The sequence below is a fragment of the Chanos chanos genome, chromosome 8, assembly GCF_902362185.1.
Source record: "Chanos chanos chromosome 8, fChaCha1.1, whole genome shotgun sequence".
Classification (NCBI taxonomy): Eukaryota; Metazoa; Chordata; class Actinopteri; order Gonorynchiformes; family Chanidae; genus Chanos; species Chanos chanos.
This window is the reverse complement of record NC_044502.1, coordinates 16,294,790-16,315,686: the sequence shown is the minus strand read 5'-3', so window position 1 is coordinate 16,315,686 and position 20,897 is coordinate 16,294,790. Positions and strand designations below refer to the sequence as shown.

The following is a 20,897-nucleotide window of genomic DNA, read 5'->3' as shown; positions in this document are numbered from 1 at the left end:
CAGTTCTGTTGTTCAGTTGACTGTGTTTACCTGCACAGGTACACTACAGTACATGGCTCCGGAGATCATTGACAAGGGGCCGAGGGGCTATGGGAAACCGGCTGATATCTGGTCCTTGGGCTGTACCATTATTGAAATGGCCACAGGGAAGCCACCCTTCTACGAGCTTGGAGAACCGCAGGCGGCTATGTTTAAGGTCAGAGTTCAACTGTTGGTTTCAGGGCTGCACCAAGAGAGCTGAACTGAGAGATGAGCATTGATAAACATACAGTTTTATTACTATATGAGTTTATATCACTGCTGTTTAGATAATGAAACAGCTTCTCAGATTATATTTCTAGTTATGTGTATGTACCAATTACATACACACTCATGTGTATCCATGTGGGTGTATGTAGTATACATAGTATGTAGTGTCTGTCTATCTATTTATCTATTTATCTATCTATCTATCTATCTATCTATCTATCTATCTATCTATCTATCTATCTATCTATCTATCTATCTATCTATCTATCTATCTATCTATCTATCTATCTATCTATCTATCTATCTATCTATCTATCTATCTATCTATCTATCTCTCTGTCTGTCTGTTTGTCAGTCTATCCGTTGAAAGACAGTGCATGAGTTACTGTTGATATATCTTCTCTTTTCCCTTTGCCCCTTTAAACTGCTTTAATGGAGACTCTGCTGTCCAAACTCATATTACAATCTTTTGTGGTTTGGGCAAAATTCTTTTTGTCTTTGCACTGTCAAACATTTCTCTGAGGTATAATATTTGTGTCAGCAGGAAATCTCCAGAATTATTCCATGATATAGTTTATCAACTCTTGAAATCTCTCTAAATCTCTGAAAATCACACTCATGCTGTCATACCTGTCCAGTATCTGTCATATGACCTCTCTGTACAAGCCAGAGCTGAAGATCTCTGAAGGGGTTTTGCAAGAGAAAAAACAAGACTCTCTCCTTCTTTGAACTCTTCAGCCTTGTTCTCCCTTGTGGAATGTTCTGGAGAGGAATCTCATTCTTAATCTGAACAGCACATTCCTTTAGCAATTAAAGGAATTCCTGGCGAACCATAGTCTCTGGCTGTCGGCTGTCAGCTGATCGTCCTTCTCTGAGCGAGAACACTACCAAGTGTGAAAGCACACTTATGTATTTTATCAAGTTTCCCCCCCCATCTTTAGCACTGTGGCTTTCAAAGCGCAGCCCATAATTAGCCTTAGGCAGAAAACGTTCTGATGTTATTTTTTTGTTTGTTTTTTGTTTTTTCATTTTCTTTTAAATCACTGCTTCAGTTTTGTAAGGGTTTGTCCTCAGTTTGCTTTGATAGATCAAAAGTTTTACGCACAAAGCGCCACATTAAAGCTTAGAAACATCCGGATACATCGCTGTCAGCGGCTGTTCCCAGACAGGACGTAATGAAACACACCTACGTCGCCCTCTTTGCAGTACATAACAGTGATGTCACTTTGAATGTGAAATATATGCGCTCATTGGTTTGGGATTTGTGAAGGCATATGAATGTTTTATGAATGATTTTATGAGAAGAGTTTATCACCGCTGTATTGTTGTTGTTTTTTTTTTGTTTTTCCCTGCAGGTGGGCATGTTTAAAATTCATCCCGAGATTCCCGAGTCTATGTCGCCGGAAGCCAAAGCTTTTATCCTTCGCTGTTTTGAGCCGGACCCTGACAAACGAGCCACGGCTGTGGACCTCCTCATGGACGAGTTTCTCACAGTCACCAGTCGAAAGAAGAGAGGCAAGAGCAGCTTCACAGGTGTGTGTGTGTGTGTCTGTGTGTCTGTGTGTCTTTGTGCGTCTGTGTGTGCCCGAATGCGTGTGCAAACATCTTTCATCCACATCTACATGGATTTGTCCAGCGGATGCACTTGTTTGTCTGATAGACAAATAAAACTGTCAGCCTGACAGTCGGGCAGGAGTAACTGCACAAGCACATCTCCAAATGATGACAAGTGATAAGAGATAACAGAGAGCTGTAATATAACTTCAGTGCTTAGTGTAGGACCATATAGTACAAAGCTAAACTGGGATGGCTCTCCTGTCAATCTATCAATGTAAACAAAGCTACTGCAGTACAATGTAAGGGAAATCTGGAGTCTTCTAGAGTTGATAAGTCTCAGAGACAAAAAAATTCGGATGTGATGAATCAATCTTTACTTCGTGCAGCAGAGGGGAGAAATACACCTCAGAAGCGAAGCACATTTCTGTCTGAGGTTAACGAGTGCAGTTTCATGCAGTGAGACAGACTTCCAAGGACATGTGTGGGGTTATACAAGATAACTCCCCTCATGGAGCACCGGATAATTGGCGTTTGCTCCCAGGTGTTACAGACTCTCAGAGGCCTTGTTTTCTATATAATAACTGCTCATTGTTCTAACACACACACACATACACACACACACACACACACATTTTTGCAGTATATAGTAATTAAGCAAGCACAGGTCTCTATAATATTAATACTTCATCATGACAATAGCCATCAGGCATATTTCTCCTCTAAAAGTTACAGCTATAAAGCAAAGCAATATTTTTCCACAACAACAAAGAGTAAATACAACAAGTACAGTGAACACATTCCCACCAAAGCAGAGCTGTCTGCATATTTGTTTATCTGCTTTATCCAGATAAGAGTTTTCCATTCTAATTATAGCCATGTAAACATTACATTGTAAATGGCCCATGTATCTGCAGGATTTGACTCTGGTCCTAGCACTAGAGTTTCCTCTACATCAGTTTGTACTGGAGATAACTCTGTTGTAATTAAACATTGAACCTCCACAATATAGGTGACTTTACAAACTCTCAAAAGTGTCTTTCCCGTATTATTAGGAAATATTACTTTGCCCTCAGTTAACCTCTGCAAACTGACTTGCACATGTGGTTTAAAAATGTCATTGTAACATGTCTCTCTCTCTCTCTTTCTCTCTCTCTCTCACTCTTTCTTCCCTTCTCTGTTTGCTTTAGCTTTGACACCAGGCACAGGTGAGTCGATATACCTTGAGGAGTTTATCTCTGCATACTTCAGAAACCAGACTCTCTCTGTTTCGCATTTCTGTGAACACACAAAAGGAAAGGAAAAATATTAAAACTGAGGCTAGGAGCAATGCAACTGAAGAATAACAACTGCAATTCTTAAGGAACTGGGAGCAGAGACTTAAGCTCAGAATGCTTTTTTTTGACCAGAACACTCTGTTGCTTCTCAGAGTTCCACAGCCTGTATTATGACATCATAATTACCCTCTTCATTTCATGGTCATAAGACTATACCACAGCCCAGCCTATTTTAACACAGTGTCAATTTTGAACTATTAATGAAGCAATTTTGTACTATAACATATTTATATTATACAGTGAAACTACCTGACTAGATCAATGGAAAAATAATAATGTTGTAGGTACCAATACACATAGCCTGTAGCATAAACAAAATCTTGCATTTAGAGAGTGCGACTGGTTGGTGTGTTAAAGCACTGAGTGAGTGGTACTGTTTGTTACTGTGGTCTTCAGAATATTTGCGGAGTATCTCACTGCCGGTGCCAGTGGTTGTTGAGGATACCAGCAGTAGCAGTGAATACGGTTCTGTTTCCCCTGACAACGAACTGAATTCCAACCCCTTCAATTTTAAACCCAGCATCAAATGTTACAGCGAGAAAGATGTCAAAGGTCACAGGTCGCTCTTCCTCAGGTAAGAGAAATGTAGAAGTTTACCACAAAGCAAGTAGGTGACAGCATATATTGACACATTTTCAAGAACACGTGCCCTATTGACCACAGTACATACAAAAAAAAAAAAATTTTCCACAGTTAAAATAGATTACAGAATTTTCTCATGTATTTTCACGCATAAACAACATCTCTTTACATCCCATTGATCCCGATGCACCAAAAATGTGATATTTTGCTCACTTAGAGACAGATAAAGCTGTTTTAAGGTTTTAAGACCAGTGTCACATTTTCTGTTTGTAAGTATTCCTGTGGAGAACTTTGAGGACCACAGTGCACCTCCGTCCCCTGAGGAGAAGGACTCTGGGTTTTTCATGTTGAGGAAGGACAGCGAGAGGAGAGCCACTCTACACCGAATCCTCACGGAGGACAAAGACAAAGTGGTTGCCAACCTCATGGAAGCGCTCACACAGGTCAGCATACTCATAGCTGATAAAATTCTGTTAAAGAATCAAAGAATCAGAGCTTTGGAATATCTGAGGTCACTGACCCATTTGATTCCGGAATGGCGGAATGTTCCGTTATGACCATCATCTGTGGAAAGGCAGCGTTCTGAAAAAAAATTAATCAGTGGATCCATACATGCTAACATAATGTGAAATTAAATTAAATGGAACAATTATTATCATCATATCTCTCCTCACCTGTTTTTCCTCTTTAGGGCACTGAGGAGCCCAAGTTGAAGTACCAGCATGTGGCTACCCTGGTGGTGAGTTTGGGGGATTTTGTGAGGATGGCAGACAGAAAGATCATTGCCAACACGCTGTCTCAGCTCAAACTGGAGCTGGACTTTGACAGTACTGCCATCAGCCAGCTACAGGTGGCGCTGTTTGGATTTCAGGATGCTGTGAGTACTTCAGTCTGTCAGTCTCACATTGTGAAATCAGTCTCACATTGTGTTTTCAATAGAAAGACTGTAAATTTGTCTATCGCAAAGTAGCTACTTTTTATTATTAATTTCTAAAATCTCCTTCCATTGCATTTACATTTTGTTTCATTATGCCTCCTATCTTTTTGGGGTCTGGTATAAAATTAGCTGTGGATCAAAGTTAAACTTTTGCAAAATAAAGCATTTTGCGTTCTCTTAAAAACTGGTGCAGTTGCATTAAATTAAAAAGTTAATGGTTTGACCATGTGAAGGTTTTAAAAGATAAGCTTACATAAGGAAGACAAACATTTTCACTTGAGTCCTGCCTAGGTGATTTGCTTCACAAGCAGAATGATGCAAATTACAACCATAAAGCTTTCACCACCCATATAAATTTGCCAGGAAAGTTACATAATTCAGTTCATGGATGCTGTGCTGCCCTCTGGTGGACAAAAGTCTTCACTGAAACTTGGGTGCAATGTGACCTAACTGTTTTGATTTCATTCCTCTGAAAGGGGGAACATAAACGCTGAATGTGTTTGCTTTTTTCTCTAGCCTGTTTGTGTGTGTGTGTGTGTGTGTGTGTTAGTAGGTTAAGTAGGAACTAAGCAAAGTGCCTGTGTTTGTGTCTCCAGGTAAACAAAGTGCTTCGTAACCACAATATCAAACCTCACTGGATGTTTGCTCTGGACAATATCATCCGTAAAGCAGTACAGACTGCCATTACAATCCTTGTCCCAGGTACTGTCTGTTCAAGATGCCCTTACCTTAGAGTCAGGAACAGAGGTCACTTGACGCTTACACATTATTATTATTATTATTATTATTATTATTATTATTATTATTATTAATAATAATATTATTGTTGTTAGCAGTAGCGTTAGTAGCATTAGTAGCAGTAGTGGCAGTAATAGTAGCTAGTGGTACTAGTATAAGAAGTAGTAATAGTATTTGTAGTATTAGTAGTAGCAGAGGTAATTATAATAGTAGTAATGGTATTAGTATTGTTAGCCTTGCAAAAAAGTCTCTCTTCAAACAAAAATTCAGTTCAGTTGTGTTCTGGCTGTATAGCAGCTTTCTCACCAGACACTCTCTGAAGGCAGCCCTACTGAACCCTGGGCGTGAGACGTAAGCCTGGGCATTCCTGAGATGAGAGTGACAAAAAAAAAGTACCTTGGGGTGTTAGTAAAATGGGAATCACAGAGAGGAACTAAGACCATGAAGGAGGAGCCCATTCTCCTTTGTCTGGACCTGTGTAATTATGATGTTAGTGGCCTTTGGAGAATGGAGGGACATGTGCGTTTATGTTCACGTCTTAATGTTTTTTTTTTTTGTTTGTTTGTTTATTTGTTTTTGTTTTTTTTACTTTATTCAGAGTTGAGGCCCCACTTCAGCCTGGCCTCAGAGAGTGACCCAGCTGACCAGGACGATCACGACAACGATGATGATGATGATGACATCATGCCAGAGCGAAGCTCCTCTCACAAGAGCAGAGCTCCACCCACTGTGAGCCATGATGACACGGTGGCCACGTCTGGAGTGAGCACACTCAGTTCCACCGTCTCACATGAGTCTCAGACAGCACAGAGGTCCGTTAGCATGGAACTTGGCAGGATGAAGCTGGAGACAAACAGGTAAGCAAGAAAAATGGGTAAAAAAATAGTAAAAGATAATAAAAACCTGAAGGCAACTCTTCGAATTCTCTTTTTACTATATGGGGAATTAAAAACACAGAAATATGCAGACATCAGCAGAATTTGTCAGATGTTGGTAATGGCTAAAACATTTAGTAATGTCTTTTTGTTTCATAATGTGCTGAAACTGAACTGGAACTACCTGCAAACATCACATGTTCTCATTTCAGCACTTTTGACAATATCACACTGTCACCAATAGAGGGCACCATACACAATACAGTCAATTGTAATCTACTGTCCTCCCCCCGTAAAGTCCCACCTAGTCGACTACTTGAAAGTTCCTCTCACAGTCTCATTTAACAAGAACAACTGAGGTCTCTGATGTTTTTTTAAATCTACACTCATGATTCAGTGGCATTCCATAGGTGTTCAGGTAAACTGGGTCTTGTATTCAAACACCATTCTGTGATAAAATGAATCATTGCCCACCTCTTTATAGACTTGGATTTGGACTTGTTGTGAAGATTTCTACTCTCAAACCATTTAAATCGGTTTACTGAGGTGTATGTAGAGTGTTTGATATATGTGAAACAGAGGTTCTTACTCAGCCCTGGGATGGACTGGTGAGCTGTCCTGGGTGTTTCCCCTCCTTTTGCCCAATGAGCGCTGGGATAGGCTCCAGCACCCCGCAACCCTAATTAGGATAAGTGGTATGGAAAATGAATGAATGAATGAATAAGTTCTTACCCATCATTGCGTTAATCATAGCTATATACCGCCATCTATTGGCCATATATTTCAAACATAGAATGATGGTAGATAGTCATTGCTTAAGGAGTACTTTGTATCACATCACTGCAACTCATTTTTGAATCAGACATGACTCACTTGAATCAGCTTATCAGCTAATAGTGAAGCACTTTATCATGATAGTCAGCTGTGTCGGTTCATATGCATGGTTGGAGATACTGGAGAACTAGGTTGTGAACTATTTTATTAAATATTATAGTGTTTACATTTTCCCACTTAGACCACAGATTGTTTTTGTCGCACACGCGATATTCTTTAGGTGAGACCTTAACTGACTAAAGTTATACGTCTGGTGTGTGTGTTAGTGTATCAGTGCTGGTTAAAAATGGTTTGACCCTGTTTTTATGGTGGGGCTTTTTATAGGCTTCTTGAAGAACTGCTAGAGAAGGAGAGAGAGTATCAGTCCATCCTTCAGCAGGTTCTGGATGAAAGAGAACAGGAAATCCGACTACTGAGGAGCCGTTCCCAACCTATTGGTCAGTCCTTGTCCCTCTGACACAGAACTTAACTTCACACTGGACTAATATGAAACAAACAGTACAACATCTCACATAGAACTTGCATGATTATGCCTAATTCTGACACAGTACATGCGCACACACACACACACACACAGAGGACTGATATACATTATCCACTTTAAACACAATATACACCTGCTCATACTATTTATACACTTATATAACTACACACAGTTACAGTGAAAGCAGTCTAATTACTGGACACCACACATAACACACTCTCTGAATTTGGACACAACACACAACCTTTCACTGGATACACCCGTCACCCAACGTAAACCCGTAAACCCACTGTAAACCCGTCACCCAACATACAGTCTCTCAGATCATGTAAACAAAAACATCAGGCGCTCACTGAGCACAGACACGCCCACTCACACCCTGGGTTTACAGTGCCACACATTCTGACCGTGTAATTAGACTGTAGGTGTGTAATTGTCTAATAACACCGATACACTGTATTTTACGAGCTGACTGCATGCGTCCCTACTGATATAACACAAAGTGCAGTGTGTTTCTCTCTGAGTGTTTGTTTTCATGTCTCTGTCTTACCTCGTTCACATCAGATGTGCCCCCCCGATCACACAGCACTCACAATATGTCTTCGCTGGAAGATCATGGAGACCCCGAGCTGACCAAATGGCTCAGATTGCACGGAGCTGACGCTGACTCCATCGAACGGGTGAGCACAGTTTATCAAATAGTAACAGAACCGCCCATAGTGGTATGTTCAGACACCGAGAGTAATGAAAGGTTTTCTAACTGTGCCAACTGATTTTTGTGTGACGTTTTTTGGTGCATCAATTACACTTTGATGCATTTTTACTAACTAAACAGGCAAACAAAACGAAACAAACACACAAACAAATAAATAAATAGATGATTTTCAAAACTCCAATGTTGTCCAATCGGTAGCATTTGGTTAGGGTTATAGAATTTAAAAACAAAAGCCTTTTTATGCAGTACAGCCAGATTGGATGCCATTTCTTTTGTAATACAGGAATTAAAACTCAAATTTATGGCTACCAAGTGTAATGATGCTTTGTATGGCATTGCCATTTGAGTTGGAGTTTCTGCCAGGAGAAAGAACAAGTCCATAGTTTTCTGTGACAAAATGCATTGTCAGCATTGCCCACAGTCCTTTATCTGTAAGGAAACAGCTGTGAATGATATTTGTATAAAACCATTCTGTCTTTTCCTCAGATCCAAGCGGAGGACTACACTTTGGAGGACATTTTGCATTATGTAACCAGGGATGACCTGAAGTGTTTGAGATTGAGGTAAACATGATTGGAGAAAAGAATTTTTAATGTTCAGTACCGTCAGACCACTATCACTGTACTTTTCATCCAGGAATATGCTGTAAATATGTACATATGCAAATTTTACATGTTTTACCATGTATTATATAATATTGTTCAGAATTCCTCAAGTCATGAGACATTATATGCTGTTCATACTCTTATACTCATCTCACAGTTTATGTAGGAATCAGACATTACACCTCTTCTGTGGCTTTTTTTTTTTAGATCTTGTGTAATTGTTTCTGTCCCTATGTGTTTTTACTTTTGCAGAGGAGGGATTCTGTGTAAAATCTGGAAGGCTATCACAGAATACAGAGAAAAGCCAGCCTGATTCAAAGCCTCCAGCAGGACGTCATCGGTGTCTTTCCCACTCGTCCCTGCACCTGGCACACGCATATTTCCCTGACCAAAACCCAGTCTTCAGCTTTTAACAGAGCCACATGGGATTGTGAAACCTTGCTGGACATGGCTGTGTTGTTTTATCGGTCTAATTTCTACTGGAAGGATCCTCTCACTATAGAGGTCTGACCCCTGTTTAGGCCCCTCTAAAACCAGTCATATTGCAGGGTACATTTTTTGAGACCTCTCACTGATTCCCACCCCACCCCCACACTCAGTCAAGGTCAAACACAGTTGGCTGGGATATTTTTAAAGGAATCAGATCTTGAATTACAGATCTGATCTCGAATTAGATGAATCTTGAGCATGAAACGAAGAGGTGGGCTTTTGCTCCAACCCTACGCAGACTCGACATGTTAGGCCAATCAAGGTCACGAGCAATGTCAGAATATTGCATTCAGGTGTGTCGGATTGGGACTGGGGCAAAATCTGACAAGAGTATGTTCATTTAGGAGGATTGCCCAGCCTCCAGGGTCTAGGGTGGATTACAGTGGAGCTGTAAATATGTTGTACAGATTTTAACATACATTTTAGTGTGTGTGTGTATGTGTGTGTGTGTGTGTGTGTGTGTGTGTGTGTGTATGTATGTATGTATGTATGTGATTTTTTTTTTTCGATAATTATTGTTTCATGTAGTTCATCTTAAGTAAAACAGTTACATGTTTTTTTTTTGTCTGAACAGGCAGGGGAACAATTAAAGGTTTTGGAGAGGTGATAAATTATTGTGTTGAATAAAAATCAACTCGTGTCATGTTTACTTTCAAAGAAGTAAAAAAAAAAAGCGGTATTTGTTGTACTCTATATTTATAGTTAATTGCTCTGCTTGTTAATATTGGGTATGCAGGATTTTTTAAAAATTATTTTTATTTGTTTACAAAACTTTAGACTGACTATTTTGCCTGAGAACCACATTTTTTTTTTTTTTTTGTGAGATTCCTCATTCCTTTAAACTGCAAAAGAGCAACATGCTTCTAGTTTGTGTAAACTTAAGTAAGTATTTAAAGCAAGACTGGGCTTTAAAGACTATACCATAACGACCATACTTGACCTTTTTTTGGTTGTTATTGGTTATATTTTATGGCCGTCTTTAATGCATTTTTGTGCAAAGTCGTCGTCTTCAGAAACATTCTTGTTATCGTCACACTGACATGTTATGGAAAGACAGGTCTGCTTGTTTAAGCCAGCCACGTGTATAAAGTTCATCTGATTTATGTCTTTGTCTTACTTTAATCAGAACAGTGCACGCAGTTTATAATAAACCCGTATTTGTCAAAAGGCTAACTTTCTTCAATGAAGTTCAAAGTCATTTGTATTTTGAATCTTTTTCTTGCAAATTAATTCAAATAGTACTGTAAGTTTAACTTAAAACAAGAGAACAAAAAATGCCTTGAAAGGATAACACTGTAAATGCCATATTTCTATTTCCTGACCTACAAGTGAATTTATTTTTTGGCTTACTTTTGATTTTATTTTGGACTATTATTGAAATATTGACCGTATATATACAGCAAATTCACCAGTTACTTGAAATCTGGCGTCTTTGCTGTGTAGTGCTACTTTACTGCATATGTTGAATATCAGTTTGTATAAATTTAAGTCGTCTTTTAGCGTACATTTTAGTAAGGACTAAAAGCACTGCACAAGTACAAAAAATTATAATGCAAAGAAACTTCCATATCGTATTTTTTATTTAAATGATCTGTGAGTGAACTATTGTTTTAATAAAGAAATGCTCATGTTTGCCTCATCTATTTAATCATTGCAAAACTAATAAAATTATTTCTGTAAGTAATATATCATTATGTATCAGTCCTCCAGATGAACTGTGAAAATAAAGTGTGACATGAAAAGTGCTTTGAGGTGTAGTTTCATAGTGTTATTGCCATTCAGTTAGTGGAAAGGTTTATGAATTCATTTCCTAAATGATGTCTTTGTCTGTCCCCATACATCACAATAAGAAATACATAGCATAATGTCTAGCATTGTGTGTATCTAACTATGAGGTCAGTTTTATGTTCTGTATTAACAGTGCGCAATGCCTCCTGTACAGCAATGTGTTTGGCATCAGAGGTATACTGAATTACCATAAGCATATTTAAATATAGCTTTTAAGTTCCCCCCTACATAAGTTATAGCCAAACTGTAGCTAGAAGTTAGCCATAAAGATTTTTCTTCCTCTATGTGTGACACAAGTCAGGTGCGCCCAGAAGAATAGATGCAGAAAAAAATAAAAAAACAGACAGCTTTGCAGCTTGTAGTTGTAGCTTTTCAGTTGCAACTTGTATGACATATTTACGTGAAACAAAGTCTGATTAAAAATCACATGACACATATGTAGGTCTATGCAATCTGTGAAAGAAAAACCACATCAGGATTGTTCACCTTTTAACGTGTTTAAGATGGTTGTTTCGTTATTTTGAAAATAGAAAGTTTTGAATCATAACTCTAACTCATAACTCTTTGACAAGGGGGATATTAGCGATAGTGAAGTCATACATTTCGTGAGCAGAGCTCTGAAAGCGGGAACTGATTATGAAAAGTAAAATAAATAAATAAATAAATAAAAATAAGGGATCTTGGAGAACAACTGACTGTAGCGTGATTTGAGGCTAAGATACATAGCGTTTTAGTTAGGTATATTGGGGGGGGGGGGGGGGGGAGGTAACGAAGTACATTTACTTGAGTACTGCACTTAAGTACATTTTTCGAGTATCCGTACTTTACTTGAGTGTTTTTTTTTTTTTTTTTTTTTAACTTATGACTTTTACTCGATTACATTTGAAGTACAAATATTGTACTTTTCACTCCACTACATTTCTATGAAGGTTCTCGATACTCGTTACTTTAACTCATAGCTTTGAAGTCAGCGGACGAATTTTCTTTTCTAAAATGCGATAGGCCATATTGTGTTCATCACAGGGGAAAAACAAATCACACTACTCCAACTACTCCAATGCCGTCAGTCAAGTGTGTGCTGCATTTTTTAACAACTGAACTTGGCGGTTTTACTGATGGCTACTACAATGGAAGATAAAGATGATAAAGATAAAGGTTCCTCACCAGAGCAGCCATGGCCATATCTTAAGTCCATGTCTGAGATTTTTGAAATCAACTGGTTTCCAAGCTAATTGCTTCCCGTATGCGTTCGCGCGCTGTGTTCCCCTAACACTTACAATCATTTGCCACAGTAGATATGAGATGTGACTTGCGATTTATATGTTTGTGAATGTGTGACGAATCTGGTGACAGAGGCAGACCGCAACTTCTACTGTTAACATAGTGTGTGAACGCGTACGGAAACCAGTTGGCTTGAAAACCATTTGGGGCATAACACCGGGTCCTGTGTGAATCCACTGCTGACGCATACTAATAGTTAGCGAAAATGCCGAGTTAACGTTACTGACAAAAATCCTTTCAGAAATATATGTTTTAATCTTGTCAGGTAAGCACAGTAATATTTGTAAGGTCAGCGGATTCACGTAGGACCCGGTCCCAATAAGACGATGGGGGCGGGAATGAAGCGGTGACGATGGTCATCCAGCTGTTTCACATTTCAGACAATCCTATGTAGTAGAAGTAAAATTAACCTAGCCTACAGCATTATGACGTATTTATCCTTTTAAGGCCAATCTGAGTTAACCTAGTGCCTGTTTAACTGAAGCTATACACTGTCTTTTACAGAGGAAGCATTTGGTTCAACTGTTTCTACAGGCTTTGTAGCATATTCCACAAGCTTTTTATTCTACAGGTTCTACAAGCAAGTCAGTGTATTCAGTAGGTTGGTTCGGAGTCATTAGATTCTGTAAATGCATTGTTGCAACAATACAACAATGTGATGACATTAAAAAGAAAATGTACTTTTGAATACTTAAGTATTTTTAAAAGCAAGTACTCCAGTACTTTAACTCAAGTAAAAATTGAACTGAACAACTTTTACTTGTAGTGGAGTAATATTTGACCAGGAGTATCTACACTTTGACTCAAGTAATGGAGTTGTTTACTTTGTCCACCTCTGGGTATATTACAAAACATTTAGCATCATATTTGTATGGAATTGTGTTCAGTGTTATGTGCACATAGCCTAGTGTTAGACACCATAGTTAGTATTACTGGGGCATAATTTAGAATCAAGAGTATAGCACCATTTTACAGCATGTTTATTTGCAAGTCATAATAAGTCATACATTGAGATGAAGAAATGAAAGTAATAAATTATTTACAAAAAACTCAAAATAAACAAAAAAATATGACATTACAGCATTATGTACATTCTGTTTGAAAAATTCAGTAAAATATTCCACTCACTCACTTATTCACTCACACAGACGGGCAGTATTTCAATTAAATGCATTTCAAATGTATTAAATTAAATATTTAATTAAATAAATTTTCTCACACCAGTATTTTATTTTGATACATTTGATGAGCAAGTATTTGTAATTTGTAATAAGATACTTTTTTGATGCATTTGTGCCCATCTCTGCTCACTCACTTACTCGCTCACTCATTCACTCACACAGTCAATCAATCAACCAGTCAATTAATCAATCAGTGAATCAACCAATCAATCAATAAGTCTGTTGTTCGCAATGCTTATGTCACAGAATCCAGGGGAGGTAGAGGAGATCCGTTGAACTCCCGTAAACAAAGAGTGACACATCATTTTAGAGTGACACTTTGAGGCAAGACATGGATGACACGAACACAAGGTACAGGGTGAAAATGTTTTCATTGTGAGAGATTTCCATGATACATAATGTTATCCGATTTTACATTTCCTTTTGAACCATACTGCTTCAAATACTTTTTCTTATTAGTTAGTTTCTGGAGAGCACAACGTTTGCATTAATTCACATGATGGCCACTGGCTTGATGCCCATATACTTGCTTCTTTATGTATAACTTGATTTCTGATGCATAACAATTAATTTGACAAGAATGGAAAAAATATTTTATTGTAGTATTACTACGACTAATCCTGTATGTTGACATTGGTAGCATTCTTTAAGTAGAAGTTCGTCCATGATTGGATCGAAATGAAGCACAGGCCTTCCTGCCTTTCAAAAAGGCTTAGATTTAGACTTTGTTTATTTTTTTCTACGCATAGTGTTAAAAGTATGATGTACATGAAAACTATATATCTCAGCAAATCTTACAGAGATGAAATGAAAATCAATGATGAAACAAGGATGAAAAAACCCACACAAAATGAAACTAATTCAGTTATATAGTCATGAAAATTTCCAACATCTCCAGCTTTGACACAGGGCTCACGTGAGATTTCAAACATCACATGATCTGAAATCTCACGTGAAAAGACTGGGGGTGAATACAAATCTGTTCTTATGGCTCGAGATTTCACTGAAATATGTTTTAATTGTGGAGAGTGTTTCTGTCTATCCTGAAAAGACCCAGATACAGCATATTGATGAATATCTACATTTTGGGTAGTGAGGTACTTTACTTTTAACAATGTTCTTTGTAGCTTTGCTAGCACAAGTAAAGTTTGTGATTCCAGGCAATGACACAAGTATCCAACTGCAACACTTGTACATTGAACATTATTGGTATTAATATTTGTGCAAAGAAAAAATAATAGCCACTTGTTTTAAAGTGAAATAAGTGAATGGGTACATGGCTAAGATGAAAGAATAGGCATGCATCAATTGATGAAGTATCATGTCAATATCGTTGATGTATGTGCATAATGGTATTAATTAATGATTAAATCCTGTGTAATTACACACACACACTCGCACGCGCGCCCACACACACACACATACACACACACACACATACACAATCAACTTCGTTAAAAACACTTAAGCACATAACCTGTTAGCGTGTTACCCATCTGTTATGGTGCACAGTTTGTGTTAGCCATCCTCCACCCCTTCATCAGTTGCTGACCACAGGACTGGTGGCTAACACAAACTGTGCGTGGTGACAGATGGACCATAGTCACCATTAACCCCCATAGTGTACCCACACACACACACAAACATTGTACTTCTACACATAAACTCATTGCAATTAAAACTTAGGCCAAATTGAACAGATCCTCTTTATCTACATCACAATTCATTAACAAAGTCAATCAGATTTGGAGATCATATTTAGGATGCTACTCACAAAGCTGCATCAAGTATGCATCTGAAGTATTTAAATGTAGATCCTGTTCCAGTACTCTCAAAATCTTCAAAGTTCCCTGTTGTCTCTCCGATGTCACAGAAGTTTCTTCATGTTCTGAAGCATTAAGGAAGTCCCCAGGGAATACCAAAGCTTTGAATGGAACGTTTTCCATTAAGGGAATTAGGACCGGTCCAAAAAAAAAAAATATATCGTCACACCCAACATTAGGGAGATTCACTGACTGAGTCAACATATTTTTCTTGAATCTAATTTTTGAAAAATCTGACTCATTGTCTGTTCCTACATGTCACACAATACAAATATAGTTTTTATCCATAATTTATTTATTTATTTGTGGTGAAATCACTACATTGTTTAATCAGTCAAATAAATCAAACATACACCCCAGCAGAGTGTTTAAAATATCTAGTAATGGGATGAGAGAGAAATAAATGTTTGTCCACAATAAACAGATACAAAAAAAGAAAAGAAAAGGAGAGATGTTGCTGAAAAAAGAAAACGAAAGAAAAAAGGACAAATATTTTCCCTACTGGGGCGTAGTATAAGCTATGAGTCAGAATAGCGCGAGATGTTACAGACCCAAGATCAGGAAGTGGCTTTCATGAAAACGCAATGGAAGGCACATGTAGCAGGTACAAATATGAAAATTATAATCACTGTGATTTGCATTGAGAGAATACATCTCTTAGAATGTCTATGTATGCACTTAAAATACCGCTGGCCTACACTGAATGGATAAGGGACATTTACATCACCTGTGAGTGTCAGGAACGACGTGGTCTCACCATAACCACATTGGCTTGTTGTTGCTACACTTTTGATTTGTTTTGCTCTGAGACAACAGCATAAACCAAAAACCCTGTGGCATGAATAACTGTGTTTTGCCGCAACTATTCTTAGTCAGCCAAGCGCTTCCTTACGGCTACCGATGACTTCAAGTGAAACTGCAGTCTAGTCATTGCTTGAATTGCATGTGCAGATGATCAGGTCTTTCTGGTTTCCTATGATTGTATCTGAAATGTCTTTGCCAGGGTGTAGATATGCATATCGCACAGTTAGTTCATAGCAAAATAGCATTTTGTGGGTGTATGTCATGACTTTGTACTCATATTCATAGTACTACCCCACTGGCTGTATCTCTTTTGTGAACACTATAAAAATCAGTAAAACGAGGGGGAGCCAAAACTGGTGATCGGTCCTGAATGATGACGGCTAACTAAACAAATATTATGTGAAAATGTGAGATCAGTGAGTAAATAAAATCATTTTGCTGATAAACACAGGGACTCAGTTCAAGTATTGTCATATCTGGTCACATCAGTGACATCATCAGTGACATCACAACATTGTTGTGCAGGAAGTCTCATTTGAAAAACTGCAAAGCAAGATGGCAGACACAAAAAACGGGTACAGGGGATGTTTTCATCGCTATAGTCTTCATTGACGGACAGTTTTGTCATGTAATATGTTTAAAACGTTAAGAAAGATGTACAGGAAAGAGTCCATGAATGAGTCAGCTGGGATTTTCCATCATTTCGAAGTGTTACACACAAAGAGTCAATGCAGTGATGCTTTGTACCTTCGTCAAGGCTTAGTTTTGCTAACCTTAGCTCTGCTTACATAGACATAAGAAGAAGTCAAGTATGAAAAAAACAAAAACCATATTCTTTACCACAACCATTCTCATGCAGGGTCAAACACTACAATTTAGCAGGGAGTGGAAGTATGTGGTCTGGCCTCGTTATCCACTGTCAGCAATACAAGTGCAAGCCATCTGCTTTTCCGACTTTTGTATCATTATGCCTTTTTTTTTGGTAATTTTTTGTAATTTAACATCAGACAGTATATTAATATCATTTGTTTATTTTACAGCTGTGAGCTGGAATTTTCAACATTGCTGAAAAACAAGCACAGTGGCCTCATGATTGAAGGTATGAAGTGTGTATGTAAACTGGTGCAATTAATTTTTACGTACAACAAATTCCCCTCACAAATTTCAACTTTTCTATTGTAGCTGCTGCGCTGATGGCCAATGCCAGGTAGGAGATTGCACTATTAATTTAGTTGTATATTTCATGTTGAATTATAAAGTTGAATTATGTCTGTCATTACAATAACTCACTCTATGTTCATCTAGGTCTCATGAAGACTTTTGGGACACCGTTCAAAGTCTCATGTGGTCGAACGACATGACTTCAGGGATGCAGTGCGGCCCATTCCAGATCAGGAACACTTGTGTTCTTGACTGCCTTCTGACTGGTCTTTTCATTTGCGCCAATAAATTTGATCAAGTACAAGATCTTTTCATTGTGGACTCTACAATCGCTTCGGTCCTGACACTTCTCAAGAGTGGACAATGCGATAAGGCTAAACTTCTCTGGTTGATCAGTCTAAGCCTTCGAAATGGAAGACATCTTTACTCAACTCAGAATGGCTTTGCAGATATTAGGGAGAATGTGACAGATCATTTGACAATGTTCTCTGATCTGGTATGTGCCAGTCACCACTACGAAGAAGATAAAGGACATCCATCTGCTGCTGACCGTGTTTACAAAACCACACTAAGGTATTTTTGCATTCAAAGCAATGATAGACTTTAAGAATGTTTGCTCATCTAGCCCAAGCTGGCTCAGACATTTCATAATGGGGGTGCTTTGAGGACCCTTGGGCTAGAAGAGTTGCAGGTACAATTGTGAATGGGTAATGCATGATTACAAGGCACCTTCAAGGTCTATAAATACTTTAAAATATCTTTTAGTTCAGTGATTTTGTGTCATTGGTCATGGCTGTCACGAAAACAACTCTGTAAGCACAACTTTGTGAGAAAGTTATAAACAACTATCTTCCTTTGGCTTTCTCAGTGCGTTTGAGGCCCTTGGTAAAGTGATGATCCTGGGCTCTAAGACTCACCCAACTCTAATTCTGGTGAATATGGATGGAAGGATGGATCGAAACCCACCACTCTCCATCACGGATGACTATGGCAGGTGATCTTACTTAACACTGTGTCACGCAGTACCCCTTCTCCACATGGGTACAAAACTGATCTGTATCCATGATGATTTAGTCAGCCATGCTTTCTCATATGAGTTGGGTTGTTTCAGTGGGTGGATTTACTGCCAGGTCAGTGTAAAAAACTCTTGTCTGATGCAGACTAACATGTAGGAAAATTGACAGAAAAGCCCTTTACTTTGTTAGCATTGTATCTTGGAAAATTCACCATGTTTGGGTGGTGAAGTTGTAAATTACACCACATGCCATCTGTGGGATAACAACTTAGAATCCCAGTGATGTTGCAAACTGGGTTGGAATGGGTCACAGAGAACGCAATCATCTGTGTTCTGGCAGAGTCAGGTGGACAGGATACTCTTCCCTTCATGGTAATTTACTTGTTCCTTGTGTCTATGGGGTGCCAGTAGTTAAAGCAGCTCTATGGGAAATACAAGGGGCCTACATGTGTTCTACATTTGACTACTGAAATTCTTGTAAACTGAGTGAATGGAAAGAAGGGGAAGGCTGAATTAATCTTTGTTTTTTTTTTTTTCAGAAGATGCATACACTATGGAACCCATAATGCATCAAAATCCAGTGTGTTAATTTTTTTGTTAACCAGTATCCACAAAGCAATTTGGTTGTCTTGTTTTTTTCCAGGAGTTATGAACTCCAGTTTGTCTTGATGGAGAGTTGTCATAAGGTGTCCAGTCACGTCATGCTGGGAACTATATTGGTGGGAAGATGGATGCTCTACAACTGCCTTGAGGGTCCAGTGTTTCAAGAGTTCAGCTTTGATCCATATGCACAAACATACTCAACCAAACTTGCTGCCTATGTCAGTCTGACTGGAACCAATGTAGATGACACTGGTGTGTACAGTTTCTGATGTTGTTGAGGAATTTCAATAACATCCTTTGCGTTTCTTTTCCTGGCGTTATATTACATTTAACAGGTTTTAGTAGCTGTCAGATTACTAGCTTTCAGATTATCAGTATAAATTCAATTTTAATCTAAAACCTGATTTAAATCTAAAACTTGTTTAAATCAGGTTTTCTAATGCTTATTTAAACAGCAGTGATTTTTTTCCCATCACTTAGCAACATCAGTATATGCTAAAAGACTTTCAAACTTCCTTTTTACTTCATATTTTTATTTTCTTCTCTTCATAATCAACATTCACATATTGAATGTTTCCCCCCCTGTTTCTCCTGATTATATCCAACAGAATCAGGTGAAGTTGTGTGCTACACCTCTGCACCAAGTCCAAGAGTGGAAACTACTGTAATCATTCCCTATTAACAAAATCAAGTGTATTGTGTTCACCTTATATATAGATGAATGTATTTTTTCAGTGTTTACATTTTGCATGTACTTTATCTCCTTTTGTTTTCAGTGTTTAAGTTTTCTATGTGTTTTATCTCTTTTTACTCTTGTCTGAATAAACAAATCTCTAACGACTTTAGAATGCTTGCCTTGGGGCTCATTTAAAAATATGAAACATAAAATGTGGAGACTTGACAACCACAAAAAATACATACATACAGAAGGAATGTAATGAAACACCGAAAGGAGTCGTTCCTGCTTCACTCGGTCCCATATTTTTGTATGCTTTTGCTTGATTCCGTCCAGTCCTGTCCACATTCCTGATGCCAAGGATAATGAGAATAGAACATTGTGTGTTCTGGTCTTGGATATTGTTGTAAAGGTTGAATATAATGTGGTGTAGTCAGCCAACAGTGAAAACTTGAAGTCCTTGCCATCTGTAGCGAGAGGAACATTAGCGGCTGTGTCTCTGTTATGAGTGGTGGCTGGCGCACCCTTGAGGCTGTGAATTGGAATCATCAAATAACCATTCCTGCCGAGCATCACTTTAGTATCTAGGCCCACATGCCCTGACCATCTCACAGTAAGAGAGCTTCTCAATGATCTGCTTCCTTCAGTCCATACAATTCTATTTATTGGGTGTATCTGAGGACAAAACTGATTCTAGAACAACCCTCTTACCTGAAGAAATATGACATATACGACATTTGGTTTATTAAAGGGTTGTGGTCAACTTAACATGCACAAATTGTATCAAATGAAAACAAAAAAAGAGCCATTTATGTATATCTGTTGACCTGAACCAACAGAAGTTCAGGAGATGCTAGCAAAACGTAACAAGATAACTTTGTGTGAATACTTGTCCAGCAGAAATACTCCGGTCACACTGGATTATCCTGATTTCTCACAAATTGTTCGCTGAGCCATGTGGGAGATTGGTCCCTTACCAACACCCTTGAGTTGTAACATCACTTTGCTTTTACTACTTCATATATTTTTTCATATATTTTAATGAACAAACTATGTGTGACACGCCCCAAATGGCTTCACTGGGCCACAGGGCACAAACAGACTACGCCACTCCAATTTATAGGCTAGGAGATCCCGACACCGGTATGGACGGTCTGCTCAGGCTA

At 38.4% G+C, this 20,897-nt stretch overlaps 1 protein-coding gene across 1 annotated transcript in view; it reads left to right on the top strand.

Annotated features, from left to right (window-relative positions):
• The window catches only part of map3k5 (mitogen-activated protein kinase kinase kinase 5), a 40,886-nt gene extending 31,056 nt beyond the window's left edge, over positions 1-9,830 (top strand). Inside the window, exons 19-29 of the mRNA XM_030781295.1 lie at positions 39-196; positions 1,605-1,782; positions 3,498-3,714; positions 3,997-4,165; positions 4,414-4,599; positions 5,256-5,361; positions 5,996-6,254; positions 7,431-7,543; positions 8,155-8,270; positions 8,792-8,868; positions 9,163-9,830. Coding sequence (XP_030637155.1) covers positions 39-196; positions 1,605-1,782; positions 3,498-3,714; positions 3,997-4,165; positions 4,414-4,599; positions 5,256-5,361; positions 5,996-6,254; positions 7,431-7,543; positions 8,155-8,270; positions 8,792-8,868; positions 9,163-9,223 — 1,640 coding nt within the window. The 3' untranslated portion in view covers positions 9,224-9,830. The remainder of the gene's footprint in view (positions 1-38; positions 197-1,604; positions 1,783-3,497; positions 3,715-3,996; positions 4,166-4,413; positions 4,600-5,255; positions 5,362-5,995; positions 6,255-7,430; positions 7,544-8,154; positions 8,271-8,791; positions 8,869-9,162) is intronic.
• The last annotated feature ends 11,067 nt before the right edge of the window (positions 9,831-20,897 follow it).